Source organism: Apis cerana, linkage group LG2 (genome assembly GCF_029169275.1).
Source record: "Apis cerana isolate GH-2021 linkage group LG2, AcerK_1.0, whole genome shotgun sequence".
Taxonomy (NCBI): Eukaryota; Metazoa; Arthropoda; class Insecta; order Hymenoptera; family Apidae; genus Apis; species Apis cerana.
In genome coordinates, this window is record NC_083853.1 from 15,043,715 (window position 1) to 15,063,468 (window position 19,754).

At 21.9% G+C, this 19,754-nt stretch overlaps 5 protein-coding genes across 8 annotated transcripts; 1 reads left to right on the forward strand and 4 right to left on the reverse strand.

Moving 5' to 3' along the window:
* Positions 1-717: 717 nt before the first annotated feature.
* Positions 718-6,574, reverse strand: LOC108002942 (SH2B adapter protein 1). Of its 2 annotated transcripts, none has more exons than XM_017064948.3 (5): positions 5,693-6,481; positions 4,689-5,569; positions 4,415-4,614; positions 4,080-4,331; positions 718-2,665 (listed from the first exon to the last, which is right to left on the reverse strand). In XM_017064948.3, the coding sequence occupies exons 1-5, from the start codon at positions 6,034-6,036 to the stop codon at positions 2,528-2,530; spliced, it is 1,815 nt and encodes a 604-aa protein (XP_016920437.1). In that variant the 5' UTR covers positions 6,037-6,481; the 3' UTR covers positions 718-2,527. The 2 variants fall into 2 exon arrangements, with proteins under 2 accessions (XP_016920437.1, XP_016920438.1); XM_017064949.3 differs by having other exon boundaries at positions 2,463-2,665; positions 3,996-4,331; positions 5,693-6,574.
* On the forward strand, positions 6,574-13,053 carry LOC108002909 (DNA fragmentation factor subunit alpha). Of its 3 annotated transcripts, XM_062071671.1 has the most exons (5): positions 6,574-6,927; positions 7,250-7,445; positions 9,970-10,755; positions 10,834-11,149; positions 11,883-13,053. In XM_062071671.1, exons 3-5 carry the CDS (start codon positions 10,578-10,580, stop codon positions 12,001-12,003), a joined length of 615 nt encoding a protein of 204 aa, XP_061927655.1. In that variant the 5' UTR covers positions 6,574-6,927; positions 7,250-7,445; positions 9,970-10,577; the 3' UTR covers positions 12,004-13,053. The 3 variants fall into 3 exon arrangements, with proteins under 3 accessions (XP_061927655.1, XP_016920382.1, XP_061927656.1); XM_017064893.2 differs by lacking the exon at positions 7,250-7,445 and having other exon boundaries at positions 6,788-6,927; XM_062071672.1 differs by lacking the exon at positions 7,250-7,445 and having other exon boundaries at positions 6,797-6,927; positions 10,555-10,755.
* On the reverse strand, positions 7,447-9,216 carry LOC108002908 (D-beta-hydroxybutyrate dehydrogenase, mitochondrial). Its single transcript, XM_017064892.3, has 6 exons — positions 9,001-9,216; positions 8,769-8,852; positions 8,496-8,670; positions 8,296-8,417; positions 8,109-8,213; positions 7,447-7,970 (listed from the first exon to the last, which is right to left on the reverse strand). Exons 1-6 carry the CDS (start codon positions 9,214-9,216, stop codon positions 7,572-7,574), a joined length of 1,101 nt encoding a protein of 366 aa, XP_016920381.1. The 3' UTR covers positions 7,447-7,571.
* Positions 13,054-13,659: 606 nt separating the features above from the next.
* LOC108002739 (uncharacterized) lies at positions 13,660-15,240 on the reverse strand. Its single transcript, XM_017064570.3, has 4 exons — positions 14,696-15,240; positions 14,531-14,609; positions 14,307-14,429; positions 13,660-13,951 (listed from the first exon to the last, which is right to left on the reverse strand). Exons 1-4 carry the CDS (start codon positions 14,765-14,767, stop codon positions 13,725-13,727), a joined length of 501 nt encoding a protein of 166 aa, XP_016920059.1. The 5' UTR covers positions 14,768-15,240; the 3' UTR covers positions 13,660-13,724.
* LOC108002903 (nuclear exosome regulator NRDE2) lies at positions 15,240-19,586 on the reverse strand. Its single transcript, XM_017064884.3, has 10 exons — positions 19,332-19,586; positions 18,628-19,244; positions 17,869-18,232; positions 17,645-17,791; positions 17,297-17,565; positions 16,855-17,183; positions 16,240-16,780; positions 16,013-16,159; positions 15,747-15,922; positions 15,240-15,647 (listed from the first exon to the last, which is right to left on the reverse strand). Exons 1-10 carry the CDS (start codon positions 19,402-19,404, stop codon positions 15,395-15,397), a joined length of 2,916 nt encoding a protein of 971 aa, XP_016920373.1. The 5' UTR covers positions 19,405-19,586; the 3' UTR covers positions 15,240-15,394.
* Between the last annotated feature and the right edge of the window lie 168 nt (positions 19,587-19,754).

Sequence of the window (19,754 nt, forward strand, 5' to 3'; positions counted from 1 at the left end):
AAATTTGCATGCCTTTCCACTTTTTTTAATAATCTGTAATATTTCATCAGAAGGAAGTATAGATGTGACAAATACTTTGTTTTCTTGTAGATCTATTTGTACATCATTAACACCTAAAAATTAATTCTGAATTAAATAATTAACCCAATAAATTCTAAAATATTTTTAAATCAATTTAATATTTAATATTTTATATTTTTTGTAATTAGAAATAAAAAATAAAATGTTTTAAAATTTAAATAAAATTTATGTATAAATATTAAATAAAAATTCTCAAATTTATAAAAATATAAATCATACCTTCTTTCTTATTAAGTACATTTGTTACAGCATTGGCACATCCTTCACACATCATTTCTACATTGAATTCGTATACCTTCAATTCATATTATTTAATTAATATTTTATTATTGTAGTAAATTGACAATTAGATTACCTGAGATGCCATATCGATAATTGTGAGTTAAATTAACGTATTACAATTTATTTGTTATATATCACAAACACAAAGAATTTTTTTTTATTGAACCGGAAATAACTCTTATCTATTTAAACGATAATGTAATATCTATTTATTGGATATTTAGCAAGTATTCAAGATTTATTTGTATCCAATAGCATATTGATTACAATGGCTGATGCTAGTTTTTATTAACCTATATGATTAATACTAAATACAATAAAAAGTTGATTTTTTATTATTAAACATATACATTATTTGTTATTGTTTAATTTATTAAAAACATACATACATATACAAAAAATATACATAAGTAAAATCAATAGAACAATTCGCAATTTTGCGAAAGAGGAGGTTAATATGTACGTAATATAATTCGATAATTACAACAAAATTTTTTAGAAATTTATAAAATTTAGAAAAAATAACACAATTTTTTTTAAAATAAAATATAACGAAAAAATGTATATAATAATAAAATAATTGAATTTTTATTTATATTTTATTTTGTACTTATGAATATTCAGTAACTTATATAGACATTCAAATAAATTTAATTTTATTATCTCAAATCTTATCATGTATTTGTTATTTTATCATTGTTTTTTTTAAAAATAATAATTTTTATTTAAAAATAGATTTTTCTTAAATATTTACATTTGAAAAATATTTCCAGAAATTATTTTTTGTAATATAAAAAAAAAAAAAAGTTTAGAAATTATTTAAACAATATTTTAACCAAAAAATATTTTATCTTAATGATTATATATACAAGTGAAAAAAATTCATAAAATTATTACTATTGAATAAAAAAAAAATCTTATCACAGTAATCAGTTTATCCTTTATATAATGAAAATATTTTTTTCTTATACTTCATACTAATTATTATATTACTGAGATACTTACTAATATAATTGTATATTTATTTATAATTTAATTTTGCACATTCAGTCATATATTGCTCTATATCTATATAAATAACTTTTATGTGCTTATTAGTTTAATAATAATACTTACATTAATATTTATTTTATCATAAAATATTGTAATCTTAAAATAACATAGAATTATATATATATATATATATATATATATGTATATATATATATAATTCTGATATATTTTTTATTTAATCTTATTTTTAGATTGAATATTATGATTTAATTATTCAATTAATTATTACGATTGAATTATTTATACATAATATTTAGACTAGTTTCTGATTTCTTTAAATTAAATCCTCTTAATGTATATATTTAATATATAATACTATATGCATATATTATTTAGTATATTTTGAAATTTATAAAAAAAATAATTATAGAGGCAAGTAAAGAGATTGTCCATAATAATTTTACGTATAAAACAAGACTAATTTATATTCATATATGTTTATATATATATGTGTATATATATATATATATATATATATATGTATATATATATATATATATTATATATATAATTTATTTATTTATTATTAAATATTATATTTTATATATATATATATTTTTTTTTTCTGACATAAGTACATATACTTAAGTAAATTAGATAACATAATGAATATGCTATAATTTTAAAATATTCTTCCTTTTAGTGAAATAAAGGCCATGATCTTTTAGTTTCATATACATATTTGAAATATTTTATAATACTTATAACACTTATAATATGTGTTAACGATAATTTGAGCTGATATATCTGAACGTGCAAAAAAGTACAATCAATAAAATTTTATTATAAATTTCATTGAATTTGTAAAATAATCTATATATATTATTTCAAAAACGTAAAATAATTATATTTTAAAATTTATGTTCTGTTTTCAAAATTGAATATAAAGATGTTAATAAATATAACTAATCTTTATCTTGTAAAATGGAAATAATTGATTAAAAAATACAATATTTGCGTAATTGAAATCGTACACTTTAGAATAACAGTTTATAATAAAAATAATAAGTTCAACTAAAAATTATCTTGATTTTCTAAATTAATGAGAAACTATTTAATCTAGAGGACTAACTGGATTGTAACCCGATGGTAGAGTATTGTGAATCCAACGTCAAAGAAAACTATAAGTATTTTGAATTGCTCTACCACTAGTTGATGATGAACTTTGTTGTTCTGTAATGGTGTTTTGTTGTTCCAGTCTTTCCAGTGATTCTGTACGTGTTCTTATAGAACCTCCATATGTGCGCACCTGTATATTATATAAATATTCATTTAACATTTAATTCAATTCAAATAATAATTCGTTAAATTTTATTTGACTTCTTAAATTTTCTGGATTTGCAAAAAATTATTAAATATTTATTATATATAAAATAAAATAATTTTTCATCATATAATTATCATCATATTTCATAATTAAAATAAACCAGAAATTTTAAGAATATTTTACATATAAAAGCGAGCTCCTTGTCCCACGGTCATATATATTAAGCACCATTATCTCATATATTAATTACAACTCTTTACTACTAAGAGTTATCATAAGTTTTAATTTTGAGAATTCTTTCAATTAAAATACCAATTATATACATGTATAATATTTAGTTAAATTCTGTTAAATTTCCACATTCGGATTAAAAGTTTGTACACATATATATGATATAAAAATTAATAAGAAATATTATAAATATTAAAAATAATATTAATTTTAAAAATTCTATTCAAAATAATAAAAATAATAAAACATTAACTATATAAAATTTTTACTAATTAAAAAAAGGAAAAACAAAGCAATCTTTTTAATCATAATAAAAGATATCAAAATATCAAAATATCAAATTGAAAAAATATTATTCTTATAAATATTATATATCATTAAATAAATGGAAAAAATATATACAATGTGTATCAAAATGAATGATATAGATAATGATTGAAAAAATTTTACACATATAAAAATGAATTAAAAAAAAAGTTAATAAAATTTTGTTATTTAATAATAAATTAAATTTGAAAATATAAATTTTTAATATAATTAAATCAAATTTTTAAATATAAATGAATTTAAATAAATCATTATTAGATATAAATCATTAATCAGCAAGAAGATCATAAATATAAAAAAATATAAATAAATATATAAAAAATGTAAAATAAAATTTTATTATTTAAATCTTTTTAAGAAAATTAAGATTGAAAATGTACAATCAAATAAACAATGTTTTTCAATTTTAATTTTTCAGAAACAATTAAAAAGTTTTAAATAAAAAAATATTCTTTTCTTTGACTCATTTTTGCATGTAGAATATGTTATATTTTATCTGCTTATATCATCTATTCATATCATCTGCTTATATATCTATTATATAAAACACTTTATATTATGTATATCTGTATATAAAAAATTATAAAATAATTTATATTAAAAAGAAAAACATTTAGTAGCATTTAAATACAAAATAATCCGAATATGGATATATAAATTATTAAAATATTATAATGATGTGAATATCAATTTAGAATGTATATATTACCAGTCGCACAAAAAAATGGGTGCATCATTTTATTTATTTACTCACTGTCTGTAGATTAGACTTCAGACTGTGGGTGTTGGCCACTCGCGTTCACTCAAGAGGAGTTAGACTTCCACTGCTGACTCTTACTTCTCTTGGCTCTGGAGCAACTGGAGGTCTTCTTTCTTGTAATTGTTGTTGATTTATTCCAGACATATTATGATGTGCTGATCGTATTGCATGATTTGCCACAACAAATTCTGTGAGAGTTACATCTGCTGTTCCACCAGATTCAAGAGGTATGGCATTCTGACGAAAATGTTCAAGCATATCATATATAGCAGGAAAACAAAGATGCTGAACACGACAATGTCCTTGATCATTTAATGTCATACGTAAATGCTATAATAAAGATTACAAAATAAATTATTTTGAATAGTTTAAAATAGTTAATAGTTATATAAAATAATTTAATTTAATGTTACCTTTGCTCTACCTTGAAAATTAAAAGTTAATACAAATTCTCCTTTTCTTGTTTCACTTTGTCGAACAAGAAACACACCATGACCATTAGCAGCACTATGTAAAACTAATTGTGCTGCATCTGATCTAGGAAGAGTTCCATGAAACCATGGATATTCTCTTAAACTACTTGATAAATCTAATTCACCATCATTTACATTTACTACAACAAAATTTAATTATTTCTAATATATATATTAGATAATTTTAAAACTCTTATATATAAATCTATCTTACATTGTTCAATATCTTGTTGTGATGAACATAATTCCAAATTACTATTACTTCTTATACGAAGTCTAGGAGGTATTTCTGGAGGATTGCCACCTATTTCATCTCCATGTTCATGGGAAGTAGATCGGGAACTTTTACTTGCAGAATTAGTTCTTAATCTATCTCCTTCATTACTAATAGCTAATGAAGCATGTCCTAAAGATTCTCCAGTAGCTTCTACTCCAGAATTGGGATTAATAGAATTTTGTTGCACTGTACGCATACAATATTTAATAGTAGCTAACCATGATCTCATATCATTCGAATCATGAGCTTCTATTACAAATTCCATATTTTGTGTCTTTAATACAAAAGTATTTTCATGATCTGGCATTTCTAATGCAGTTGTTTCTCTGGCTTCAGTAATTGCAGAACAAAAGACACCACTGCGTGGTTTTACTGCTTTTGGAGGAGAATAAAATTCTAACATATATCCACCAATTGCTTTTATTAAAGCAAGTCTAGATTTTTCCCATTTTTGAGTTCCATCAATATTCTCCCCCATTAAAGAATTAACAATGCCTTCTTTTCTACATTCTACTACAATCTTAGAAAGTTTAGCTTTTGAATGTTTATCTCTACGATGTTCACTATGAGATAATTCCACTTCATCACTTTGTTGTTTATGAAAAAGGCTTTTTCCTTTTTTAAGTCCTTTAAAAGATAAACGACGGAAAAATGGTTTATGTGATGGTTTTGGTGATATTGCATCTCCATCATGTTCAGAGTAATCACTGAATTCTTCATGAGATGATATACGAATAGGAGCATTATTATTTTGACTTATAGCATTAATATCCCTATCATTAGTTGCACTATGTCTTGTGTCATATAAAGATGGTGATCTGCAAAATATAATGCAATATTTTCATCTTTTTATATAATATATATATTATGATAAATTTTTTAAATTTAAAAAAATTATAAAAGCAAATAACAAAATATATCTTTTTCATATTATGGCATACCTAACTGTACGACGTAGATATTCGTTTTCGAAGTGTTCACAAAAACTTTCAACAAATTTTTTTAAAAAATCATGATGAGAAAGATTTAATCTAGCACTTTCAGGTAAATTTAAACTGACATAGGTACAAAAAGCTTTAGCAAAATCAGAAGCCGAAGCGCGGGCGTGTCTCTCACAAAATTCTATCCAACCAGGTGCAGCTTCAGGCGACACGGCAACCGCCGGCGCCGTTGTTGTTGGCGTAGCCGTCGTCGTTACTGTTACCGCTGTTGTTGTCGTCGCCGTTGTTGTTGATATTATTGTACTCGTTGTTGGTGTCGCCGCAGTTATGGTATAAACACTCATTACCGGCGTGTGCCTCACGAAGGGGGCTAAGGACCTCCCCCTGCCACTATACAACCACTACAAAACTCTTAACACAATCGTAATACTCTCTGTATAGAAAGCACACGCGATATATACATGTATATATAGATATAATAATAAGTATATATACATATATATATATATATGTATATATACCAAATTTTGTCGTATATATGACCAAACACAAGATAATATAATATTGGATAATGTTATTTTTGAGTGAATTACCAATAATTAAAGATAATAATAATTAAAAAAATGTACTCGCTTTCAAAGAAAAATAAATATTATTCCAGTATTAACTTATTAAGTAATTGATTTTTCTTTTTTATCTTTTACTTTTCTTTTCTTTTAAGAAAAATTGTCAATAAATATATTAACGATTCGTTTTTGCATTTTTGTTTTTTTTCTATTTGTATAATCAGTATTTAATATTCATTTAATTTTCTTAAATTTTGAATAATATCTTTGTTTCATGAAAATATTTTTACCGACATTATGAAATATGGAATCGTTAAAACTACTAGCGCAATCTATCTTGGATGTAATGCAATGCATATAAAAAATTATAGAACAAAAATTTTAATAAAAATAACAGTTTTATAGAAATTTATAATTTAATTATTTAAAAAGTGATTATTTAATTAAAATTTGGTTACAAAAAAAAAAAGAAAGTGATTATTTAGTTGACTATTTTTGTTTGCGTAATATTAATTTTCTACATGTTGTTTATAGAAATTTTAGAATATTTGTAACAATATCTCAAAATAATATTAATCGCCTTATTTATAAGTAGAAGTTATTTTACAAAAAATTATTTTCTTTGAAAAAATTAAAAAATTAATCTATTTAGTGTTCGATTTAATAAAGGTATGTATAGGTATTATTCGCATGTTATCAATTTTATAAATATCAATTTTAATTTTATAATTATTTATTTTATTGTAATTATCAATTTTAAAAATAATTAGAAAATATTATAGAAAAAATATTTAAAATTTGAAATTAATTTATATTAATTGACTGCTTTATGATATGTAAGAATTTTAATCCAAATTCAATTCACTACTCGCGAAATATTGAAATGCACTAGCATAATCTGATTTTTTTAGTTTCTTTTTTCAAATTTTCTTATTCCATTGATATATGACATATTTCATTTTAATTTATATTATATTGTTCTGTTTTACAGTTACAATCCATGGTTACATTGCAATGAATATTAAAATTTTCTAAAAAAACAATACTTTTATAAATTATAATGATATTTTTTATTCTTTTTTTATTTTATTTCAACAATGAATAATATATATTAATATATATAAATATAATGTATTATCTTATTGGATTTATTCAAATTAAATAATTCTATGAAGTAAAGATAAAATGTAAATAGTAAATAATTTTATTATTCATAATATTATATCATAAACAATTGATCAATAGGTGGTATTTATTAAATTTTCATTGACATGTAATTTTTTATTTTTGATTATTTATATTTTTGTATTTTTTTAATTTATATATAATATATCATAAATTGGTTTTGGAAGATAATCACTACATAATGCTTGTATTCTTTCTTTACGTGACACTGGTGTATATCTTCTCATTGGAAAAGTTTTTATTACTCCATCTATTAAAGCTCTAATTACTGGTGTTATATCTACATCTATTTCTTGTGTATATTTTTCAAGAGCCAACATTTCTTTTTGAAATAATTCTTGTCCATATTCTTTACGAGTTTGAGGGTCCAGTTGAATCCACATTTCTCTAGCTTGTTCTAATAATGAGTTATTATCTTTTAACCATGCATTTCCTGATACATATTCACCAGTTTCTACAATAACTACATCTACTCCCCATCTTCTCATTTCTAATCTGAGACAAGCTCCCCAAGCTTCGACTGCAGCCTAATGTATATATATATATATATACATATATATAAGATTAAAATAGAACAATATATAAATATTTAGAAAATATATAAATATGTTTAGTTAGTATTATACATTAGTGTATACAATTATTGATAATTTTAAATGATTTACCTTAACTGCACAATAAATGCCTCGAACGGGACTTGGTATACGAGCTAAAAGACTACTAACTAGCACAACACGACCTTTTGATCGCCTAATTAGAGGTAAAAATACCTTTAAATAAAAATTATTTTATTGGAACATTTAATTAAATATATAATATATAATTTTTAATAATATATTAATATTAATTTACCTGAGTTAATCTAGCAAGACCAATAAAATTAATATCTATACTACGTTTTAATACAGAAGGAGGTACCCATTCACATTCACCTAATGTCACCCAAGCAGCAGCATGTACTAATGCCCATAAACCTATTGTAAAATATTCATTAATATTAAATATATATTATAATAAATATCTATTTATTTTAAAGAAATATAATTTTAAACCTGGAGCACCATCTGGTAAGTTTTCATTTATATAAAGAAATGTTGAATGAATATCATGTTCGCTAGTTACATCTAATTGTAATATATGTAATCTACCAGAAGCTTCTCGTCTTAATTTTTGCATTATTTCTTCATTTTCAACTTTTGTATTAAAACCAGCAAATACTGTAAATCCCTTTAAAAATAAATTTTGTTTTAAAATTCCTTTAATATACACACTAGAAATAAGTAATAACAATTACAAAAAAATTAATATATAATATATAATTTTACCAATTCATCTAATTGTTTGCTTAAAGTATATCCAACTCTTGAATCACAACCTGTAATAAGAATTGCTTTTCCTGCAGCAGTTACCTAGAAGATGCATTATATTTTTAAATATAAGACATATACTCATATTTATTAAAATTTAAAAGTAATTATCAATACAATTAAATAAAAGAAAATAAGTAATAATATAGAATTTTATAGATAAATAAATATATGTATTTTAATAACTCACTTTTAAGTTGTGATAAAATAATGTAAATCCTATGGATATGACCAGTAATAAAAGAAAAAGTACAAAACTAGATGTTTGTGATATACTTAATGTATTTAATATAGTTGCTAAAATAACTGCAATTGCATGTGAAAATGCAATTGGAAGAAGACATCTTTCTGCTAATTCCCACGTTTGACTGTCATCAGGTTCTTTACTTCCACTTGGTAAAGGCATTTTTAATTTAACTTTATGATATTTTAAAAAAATTTAATTGATAACATTCAAATGAAATTTGTGATTCTACTAAAAGCCCTAACTGGGCTAACTCTGAGCTAACTTTAAACTTAAAGCAGTATCTAGTCTCATTGATCTAAATTTAACTACAGTGCTGTGTCTTAAATTCATAAATTCTTGCAAAATTATATGTTTTACACAAAATGTAATTATATTCTTTTGAATTAGAGACTTAATATATCATATATAAATATATATATATACATATATATATATATACACATACATACAATATTTTAATAAATGTATATATTTATATAGATATTTTTTACAAAAATAATTTTATCTAATTATATTTGATATAGTTTCATAGTTTTATTATTATGCAATATACATATATTTTTATATAAATATATTTATTAGTGACAAAATAATATAAAATTTAGATATTTTTAATACAATGATATTTTTAGTTTATTTTTTCAAAAATGATTATTTTTAATTATATTAGAAAATGTCATATTATTAAAATATTTATGTAATAAATATAATTTATTCTTAAATATTATTATTTTATATAAATAATAAAAATGGATAATGAAAAAAAAATTCAAATTAAATATTACATTTATTGGAATATATATTACGTTGAGTTATGAATGAGAATATTACTGCATTCTAACGTAAACAATTCATTTAACGACAATAAAAAAATGATTACTAGAGTGGGGTAAGTTATTGATTTCTGTGTAGGTGCCATGTTGGGAGGGAATAGTATGGTGGGTGTCTTGGACATACCATACGCAGTAGTCTACAGAGAATATAAATAGGAGGGGTATTTGCACCATTGACCCAGTGTTGAGTTGACATACGGTCAGTTCAGTCACTCGAACGGAATTCGTTTTACGTCTTTCAAATTTTATATGTGTATGTAAATTGTTAATAACTGTAGTAAAAGTCCTTATAAAATCAACAATCCAATGCAATCCAAAACACTGCCCTTTCTTACTTATCTTCCAACTTTACAATTTTACATCCAAATTATCAGCATGTATTTAGTATTTTAAGTATTTTGCAAACATTTTTCTAACAAAAATTTAATGGATATTGGTGACACCCATTATTGAGTGAATGTGAATCTTGTGTTACGATTTAATTTAAAAATATCAGTAATATTGATAAACTAATGTGCAACGATAATCAGGCCTTAATAACGGTCAATCTTATTAAAGAAAGTAAACTTTTGATGACATAAATTTTATATATTTGATTGACATTTGATCGAACAATTAACGAAAATACAAAATTAAATTAAATTTCTTTGTGAGCAATTTTCAGATTGTTTTCTTATTTAAAAAAATATGTCAGAAACAGCAGGAATTTCGCAGGGATTGGGAAATCCTTATAAAATTGTTGATCATACTAGAGAAAAACGAAAGGGAATCACTGCTTCTTCTTTAAAAGAATTAATTAGTATTGCAAGAAATCGTTTATCTTTACCTTTAGATGCAGAACTAACAATTGTTCTAGAACAAGATGGTAAGATAATATTTTTGTTGTTTTTAGCAATATAGATTTTATTTATAAATTAACAAATGAATATTACTTTTAAATCAGGAACTGAGGTAGATGATGAAGAATATTTTGCCACATTAGAAAGAAATACTAGTTTAATGGTTCTATATGGAAATCAGAAATGGGTGGCAGCAGGAAGCAATAAAGCTGCTTCTCGTTATATAGTTGTTGATGATGTAGACAATATAGAATGTGGACAAAGAAGAGATGAAATTAGAAGACGTCGACCACCAATAGAAGCATTAGTCTCATCATTGCATGGAGATCCATCACATATATCATTGCTTGATGGACATAATTTAGAATTACTCAGTGATATGGATCCAGATAGTGTAGCTGATATAGTGTCTGGCAATATGTAAGTATATATATATAAAACTATAAAAATTTTGTTGCCATTTTATTTGACAATATTTATTACATATTATTATATATTACTTTCTTTATTATTTATTCTATTTTTATATTAAAAGATTTATTTTATATAAGATATTTCAAAGATTTTTGGAACAAATAATGTATGTTCTATTAAAAACGAAGTTAGAAATAAGTAAATATTTTATATATGAAAAATAGATATTAATGAATTCTCTATTAAAATATGAAAAATATTATTATATAAATGTGATAATTTAAATATTTTTCCCACATAAATCTTACACAAAATAAATATCAGTATATTTTTTATTTAACTTGACATTGATACAAAATATTATATATATAGTTTAATCATAAATGAAAACTAATAAGAATATTAATATTAATAAGAACATTAATAATAATAATTAAATCATTTTTAATTAAATTATATAAATAAGAAATAAACTTGATTTTCTATATATTGAAATGAAAAATCTATTGCTCTCTATTTTGCATCATAAAATATTTATTATCAAATTTTATAATCATTTATATTATTTTTCTTATTTTATTTTTACTATTTTTTATAGTATATTATAAATCAACAAATCTATCCTATATAGTAAATAATATGAAAAATTTAAAAATTAATTTAAAATGTTAAAATATATAATATTATGATATTATCAAACTATTGTATAATATAACATCATTTAATTGAATTATTTTAGAATCTTTTTAGAACAATTAAAAGAGGCTTCTGGCAGATTTTTGGCTGAAAAACGACAAGCTCAAGGATCCTTGGATGTTCTTCAGATGTGTGCAAGTGGTGGAGAAATAGAGCGAGCGTAGGCCATGTGGGGGGTGGGCGCCCTCACATTGGCTAACATGTATCGTGTGCGACGTCGCATATTTTATAAAGGTCGCCAATTACAACAAACTTTAATCCTTTTCTGGAATTGAGCCCATCATTAACATTTATAGCGTTTACAAAATTTATTACGCTATCTATCACCATTGTATTACTCATAACAATTGAATGTTTGCATTCTTAATGAAAATCTTAAGATTCTTATGCAAAAATTTGAAAGCAATGAAAAAAAATGAATATAGGAACTAATAAGTTCCTAATTTTGACGAATAGTCAAAATTTATTTCTAAAATTTGCAAATATTGCTAAATATGTGAACATTTAAATTTATTAACAAGAAAGGAATATGTGAAAAATCAATGCTTGATAGTTTATAATATGTTAATATTATTATAATATTAATGAATAGTTTTATATTCTGTTAATAGTAATTGTTTTTTTATGTTATTTTTTATAGGTTTATGGTATAAATGTACTTTTCTAGCATTATTTATTTTGTAGAATATGACATGAGGAATTGCTTTAATGCAAAATGAGATCTTAAATACACATGCATAGTTAAATATATGCAATTTAGCCATTAAATAATCTGAATGTATTACATAAACAAAAGTTATATAGAAATATCATGTCAAAGAACATATTGCGTCACGATGTTGTCATATCACTTAGTAAAAAGGACGATTCGTTTGATTTATGAATTTTTGTATGTAGATATATTATATCAAGATTTAGTTCAACAAAGATTGATGAAATGTTTAAGACTGAATTTATAGAGAAAGAATGCATCCTCATTATAATCATCAATTCACTATACACTAAATTTAGCATGATAATAGGAAATATCAATATCAGCTCTTTGATACTAAAGTCATGCATTTGATAAGAAAAAATGCAAAAAAAAAAAAAAGAAAATATATAAGTGTTTCTGAAAAGATTATGCATATGCAAAATAATATATATCAAAATAAAATTTGTTATTATACTTATACTTGTTACAAGAAGAAAATAAAATTTTTAATGTTCAAAAATGTTAATTATTTAACATCTATATAATTATATTTGTTCTAAATCACAAGAAAAAAAAATGCTTATGTTTATTCTTTACAGAAATACTTTAAACAAAACATCGTGACATTCTTTGATATATACCTTAACATCTGAATATTACAAAATAATATTTACATTTACTGTCATTTGGATATTTAAAGTGCAACGATCAGCATAGACATATTAATAATTAATAGCATCCAAATGTATCAGTAATTACAAATTTGTTCTGTATATATATATATATAATATATAATTATATATATATAATTATATATATATATATATATATATATAATTTCTAATGGTCTTTCTTTGTGAAACATTGAACAAAATAATATTTTACTTAAATTTTAAGACATATTAGAAAACAATTGATATATTTAATAGAACTGCCAATTAAAGAAAACAATTGATGCTCAATAATATCCCACCCACCACGTCCTTTAAAAATACTGATTTTTTAATATTGATATTTAATATATACTAAAGCAGTATTGCTATTATTATTATTATTATATTATTATTATTATTATTATTATTGTTATTATTATTATTATTATTATTATTATTATTATTATTATTAATTATATCAATATTTTCATTATATATTTGAATAATAACTTTACATAACAAAATATATTTACACATATTAGGTTTTAATAGAGGATACAAAATTTTCATTTATAAGTTGAAGCAGTGCATTGGAAGCATCCCTTGTTCGATTGCAAGCGCTACGTAATTGAGAGACAGCTTCTTGAAGAATAAGTTCACTTCTTAACAATTGTTTATTAACAGTTGTTAATTCTTGAGTAGCAGCACCAATTGTTCCATCAACCATTTGTATAAGATCCTTATCCAAAGTTTCATTGCATTCATCTGTTTATTATAAATATGTCAATTGAAATATTAAATATCTTTTATTAATTAAATTAGATATTGCATATTATTTATATGTATAAAAATATTTAAAATATATACTACATGTTCTAAATAATTCTAAATAATTAAAGTTTTAGCTGGAATAAAATAAGCTTGAGTCTAATAGAAAAAATATTTACATTATTCTGATTATGTTATAATAAATTTTTCTGCGCCAAAATTATTATATAATATTTTAGCAATAGCAATGCATATTGTATTAAAAAAGTATCAATAAAATGATGTTGACAAAAATATATCTATTTTGTTAAAAATATTGTTTTTGAAATTAATAGCATTAATATTAACTTACGTAATTTCTTATGAAGCAAACTATTGTATTTTATGGAACATTTTTTTGATTTTGGTATTTTCATTTCTGGTATACAAGTCATAGCATCAACTGCTCCACTAATACTGCTTAAACTTGTTCCATCTAATAAATGTTACATTATATTAGATTTAAAAAAAGTATTATAAAATATATTGTTTATATTTTAAATATTTTTTATATTTTTAAATATTTTTAAATCATACCATCATCTGATTCTGGAGCTTCACCAGAAATAATTGTGCCACAATAATTGGGAGTTCTTACAAATGGAAATCCTATACCCTGTAGAAAATATAATTTATTTATTCATTTCATTTTCTTTCTTCGTATATAATATAATTTTTATAAAAAATATAAAAATAACATACAGTAACAATGCTTGCACTATCATCATCAGATTCTGGTGCTTCACCCGAAACAACAACAGCTTTTAAATCCATATTGAAGAAATAAATTTAGAATTTTTAATTCAAAATTTTTTAACTTTTATGTTAATATATATTTTAATAATGAATAAGAAAATTTGAAATAATTGATAAAAAGACTGTAAAACTATAAGATTAAACTTCAAGATAAAAAAAAATTTACAATTAAAAATGAAATTTTAATATAACTTTCATATAATTATTACATTATACGACGATTAATTTAACCTAAGTCTTTACTCATAATTATAGTATAGCTTATATAAATTTAATTATTATTTGTATTCATTAATTTATTATTTTATTATATTAGATTTTTATTATATTGTTATATAAAAATAATAAATATAATATAAAAACAATATTTATTTATTATTTTTATAGATATCTATGAACTATAACCACAATCTAATATTGTTTCAATATATACTATGTATTTATCAATATATAGTACTTTCAATTTTAGGAAAAATATTACAAATTGAGATAATTATATAATTTATATTTTTAATAAAATCTGTATTTTTTTATAAAATTTTTATATATATACATATATACATGAAAAAAGTATTATTTACATAAATTATTAATTAAACAAATAATATTAAAATTAATTATAAAAATACATAATTGTAATTGCAATTAACCACGTAAAATATCTAATTCTTCTGGGGTAACATGCATTCTTAATTCCTTTTCCCGTATCATATCTTGAATTTGTGTAAGAAGTTGAGGTGCAACTTCAGCTGCATCAATATAAATACTTCTAGCCCAAGGACATAATGCAACACTTTCGTGATATACTTCTTCTCCTTTTTTCTCACATAAGTTATATTCTCTAAGAAGAAGCATATATAATCTCCATAATAGGGGACAATTTTTAATTGTTGATATTCTGTAAGTTTAATTATATTTTTAATATTTTTATTTTTTAAAATGTTTTTTTTGTAAATTTTTTATATTGTGAATTTGCATAAATTATTTAAAAACCTACTTTGCAAGTGTTTGATGAAAATAGAGTAACTTATTAATTGCTGCATTCATACTAACATAATCTTTAAGCTCTTGTAACTTATGAATACGTTTTCGATTTGCTAAGCACATAGCAAATGCTTTCCATAATTGAAGTTTTGTCATTCGACTATTACTTTTCCATATGGGCAATTCACTCTGTTGAATAAATATTATGATTTTTGATATTATGATTTATAAATAATATTATAAAAAATGTTATTTTTTTTTTAACATCATTATACTTACTTCAATACATGCAAATACTGAAAGAGCAAAAAAATTATTTGGATATAAATTTAGCATATCATCTAATTTTATTTTTAAAAGACTTTCATTTTGAATTTGTTTACAGTGTAATTGTAAAAGTGCTATTTGACTTTCTTGCAATATTTCCTGTAATATATAATATGTTAAATACATAGAAAAATTTTTATTATTAATTTTATTATTAATAAAGAAGTAAAGTTTAATACTTGTATATAATGTTGGTTCTTGTAATGATTTATGCAATTTTTAAATATATTTGTTATATTATTAATATCATGATCTCGTATGTATAATAAATATGCATAGCATACAATTGTATCACATTTATAATTTGGTAGAAAATATGTATTTTCTTCATTTTCAAAAGAATCTTCTTGTAAAAAAGTTCGTACACAATTTTCTAAATATTTTTCTACTTGTAATAATTGATTTTCATTTGTTTCTGGTATTATTTGTTTCATTAAATTTAATATTAATATTTTATGTGTTTCCTTATAAGTTTCTAAATTGAGTAAAGTTTCAATAAATGTTCGATATAAACTTAATAGTGCTGATTTCTCTTCAGGAATACAAATTAAAGAAGGACATGTATCTTGTGATTTAATGGCCATTTCTAAAATATTTACACAATTATCAAATTTTCCCATTTCTTTTTCTATTAATGCATATTCTCTGTAAAAATGTAAATTATTTCTATTTTCATCTTTTTTCAAGAATTCCTTCAATGTTGTTTTTAATTTTTTTCGTCTGCAAAAAATATATAGAATAAATATTTATATACTCTTTTTTTTATATATAAAATAATATGAAATGAATCTTACTTATTATCATATTTTAATATATCATCTTTCTGAAGAAAGATAAGTAATCTTTCAAATCTTAACCACCAAACATATATACTAGTACGTTGCATAGAAGATAAATTTTCAGCGATTGTAAAAAATATTTCGCGTATAAAATCTAAATAGGATTCTTGTGCAGGATGAAACATAAGATATTGAGGACCTGATGTTAAATGTCCTTCAAGTATGCCATTTAATAATTCTTTTCTTTGGTTATATCCACTCATTTCACCTACCATAGGGCAAGCAAATGGAAGCAACATTTCTGAAGTTTCTACACTCCAATCAAATTCCTCTAATGTTAATGTCTAAATATATATAAAATTTGAAAAAAAATATTCTTTTTATTTTTTAGTTCATAATATAATTATTAGAATTTGTATTAAAGATTATTCGGAATTATATATCTAATTAAATATACCTTTAACATATAATCTCGTGTTGGTAATAATGGTACTTTAAGTAAGAGTAATGTATGAATTGCCATTCGAAAATTTAAATTTCTTGAAAGTATTGGATGAACAAAATCTGCAACATCATCTGGTAAAATAAATCTTCGAGAATCGCCAACTAGATCTAATTCATTTTTACTGACGCTAATCCAATGACAATTTTCTCTTAATGATTCTGTTCTTTGCCATAATTGATTTAATGGTAATCTTGACATTAATATTACTTCTTCCATTCCAACTATAAATTAATAAAAATAATAAGATAATAAATAGAATATAAATAATATATTTTGGATTAATTAAATAAGATATCTTACTTAATTTTTTTTCATCTATTGTTTTTTTGAAAGATAGACTATCTTTATCTAAATTAAGATTTAGAATGAGATTTAAACGCATTGTTTCCCACATTTGTTCCCAAAGTCCAGTATGTCGTAAAAATGTTAGACACCAATACATCATTTCTATTCACAACAAATTAGAAATTATTATTTTATATAATCTATTAGAGAAATGAAATAATTTATAATTTTTTACATACGTAATAATCGTTCATCATATACTCGAGGATTTGTCCTAGCTTTTTGTTTTAAAATACAAAAGCATTTTGAATATAAATCTAAAACTTTTGGCACTGTACACATTGCTACTGAAGCTTGGGTAGTCATAATAAATTCTTGCCATAAAGTAACATTTCCTGAATCTTTATTGACAAAGGTTTCAAGCTGTTTTGAAAATTCATCAGCAGGTAAAAGTTCTCCCATAAGAGATAACTTTAATTTTAATAAGATTGTAGATTCTAAATTTTTTTCTAAAGCTTTTTCAACAATAGCTAACTTTTTTAATGTTATTGCTCTATGAATATCTTTTGTTGATTGATATTGTTGAAAATATCCTAATGTATCCTAGAAAAAAAATATTTGTAATATATTCTACAAAAAAGTTTTGATAAATTTTAATATAAAATTTAATATTAAATAATAAAACTAATTTTAATGAAACTTATTTGACATATATTTTATGGATTATTAAAAAATTTTTTATTTAAATTATATACATTGTTAAATTTCTTAATTAAAAAAAGCAATTAATATATTTAAAGTATTTTTAAATCTAATGGTTTTTGAAAAATTCCATAAAATATATTTTCGGTTTTAAATTTTTTAGTTTTTTTTCCACATAGATTTTAATATGTAAATATAAATATAATAATATAATATATATGTATATGTATTACATTAATTTTCTTAAACTTATATTAAATATATTATATTCTTTATTACAAATATAAATATAATACCTGAAATTCTACATATTCAATCCATAATTGAATATCATTTGGATTATTTGTTAATTTTTCATTATATTGTTTAGTTTTCATTTTTTGTAATTCCTCTAATTTAATGTGCCATGAAGGGATCTCTTCTTCTTTAAATGAATTGGTAATAGATTCTCTTTTAATAATGGTATCTTTTTTCTTGTTTTTTTCTATATAGTCAATATTTTTTACATAATATCTTTCATAAATATATTTTTTCAATTGTTTGTGAGAAACAAAACCAAGAGAACATTTTTTAATATTATAATATGGTCTAATTCGAGAATAAAGTGTTTTAATAGTATAATTTCCCTTATCTTTATACTTATCTTCAAAATATACATTTTTTACATCTTTCTCATATTCTGATTTTTCATATATATTCTTTTTTTTATCCTTTTTTTTTCTTTTAATATGTATAGATGGTTGTTTTTCCTCCAATGTAAGTTTTTCTTTTTTTACACTAGTAGTATATAAAGTTTCTTCTTTATGGAAGTAAAAAGTTTCATCTGAAGAATCTGAAGAGACATCAATAAAATTATTAGATGAAATTTGTTCTAAACAACTGGAATTGTATAACCAACTGGTTGACTCATTTTCTGTAATTAGAAATAAATATTGTATCATAAACATTTTGTATCATAAACTATATTAATTGATATTGATTTATGATGCATTTCAATAACCTTTTAAAAAATTGTTTGATTCATTAGATGTTGTAGATTTATTTTCTTCAGAATAAGCTGGAAATAAAGACATGTTTTATAAAATTTATATTGTTAATGGCTTTAATTAAATAAACAACATTTTATTTCTTAATAGGTTAAACACATTAACTGTTATAAAACAATTCAATAATACTGTAAAAGTTGTGTGCTATATATATATATATATATATATATTTCAGAAAATTTATATAATGCTTATATAAAGTGTTTGATGATTGGTTGAAATGAATACGCGGCAAAAAAAATTTGAATCATATTATAAGATTAATGTTAGTTATCGCGGTAAAAAATAGGTTTTGTTAAATTCAAGGATGAAAAATGGTTTTAATTGTTCGGCTGATAACTATTTTAGAACGTACATAAATACAGTCTGAACAAAAC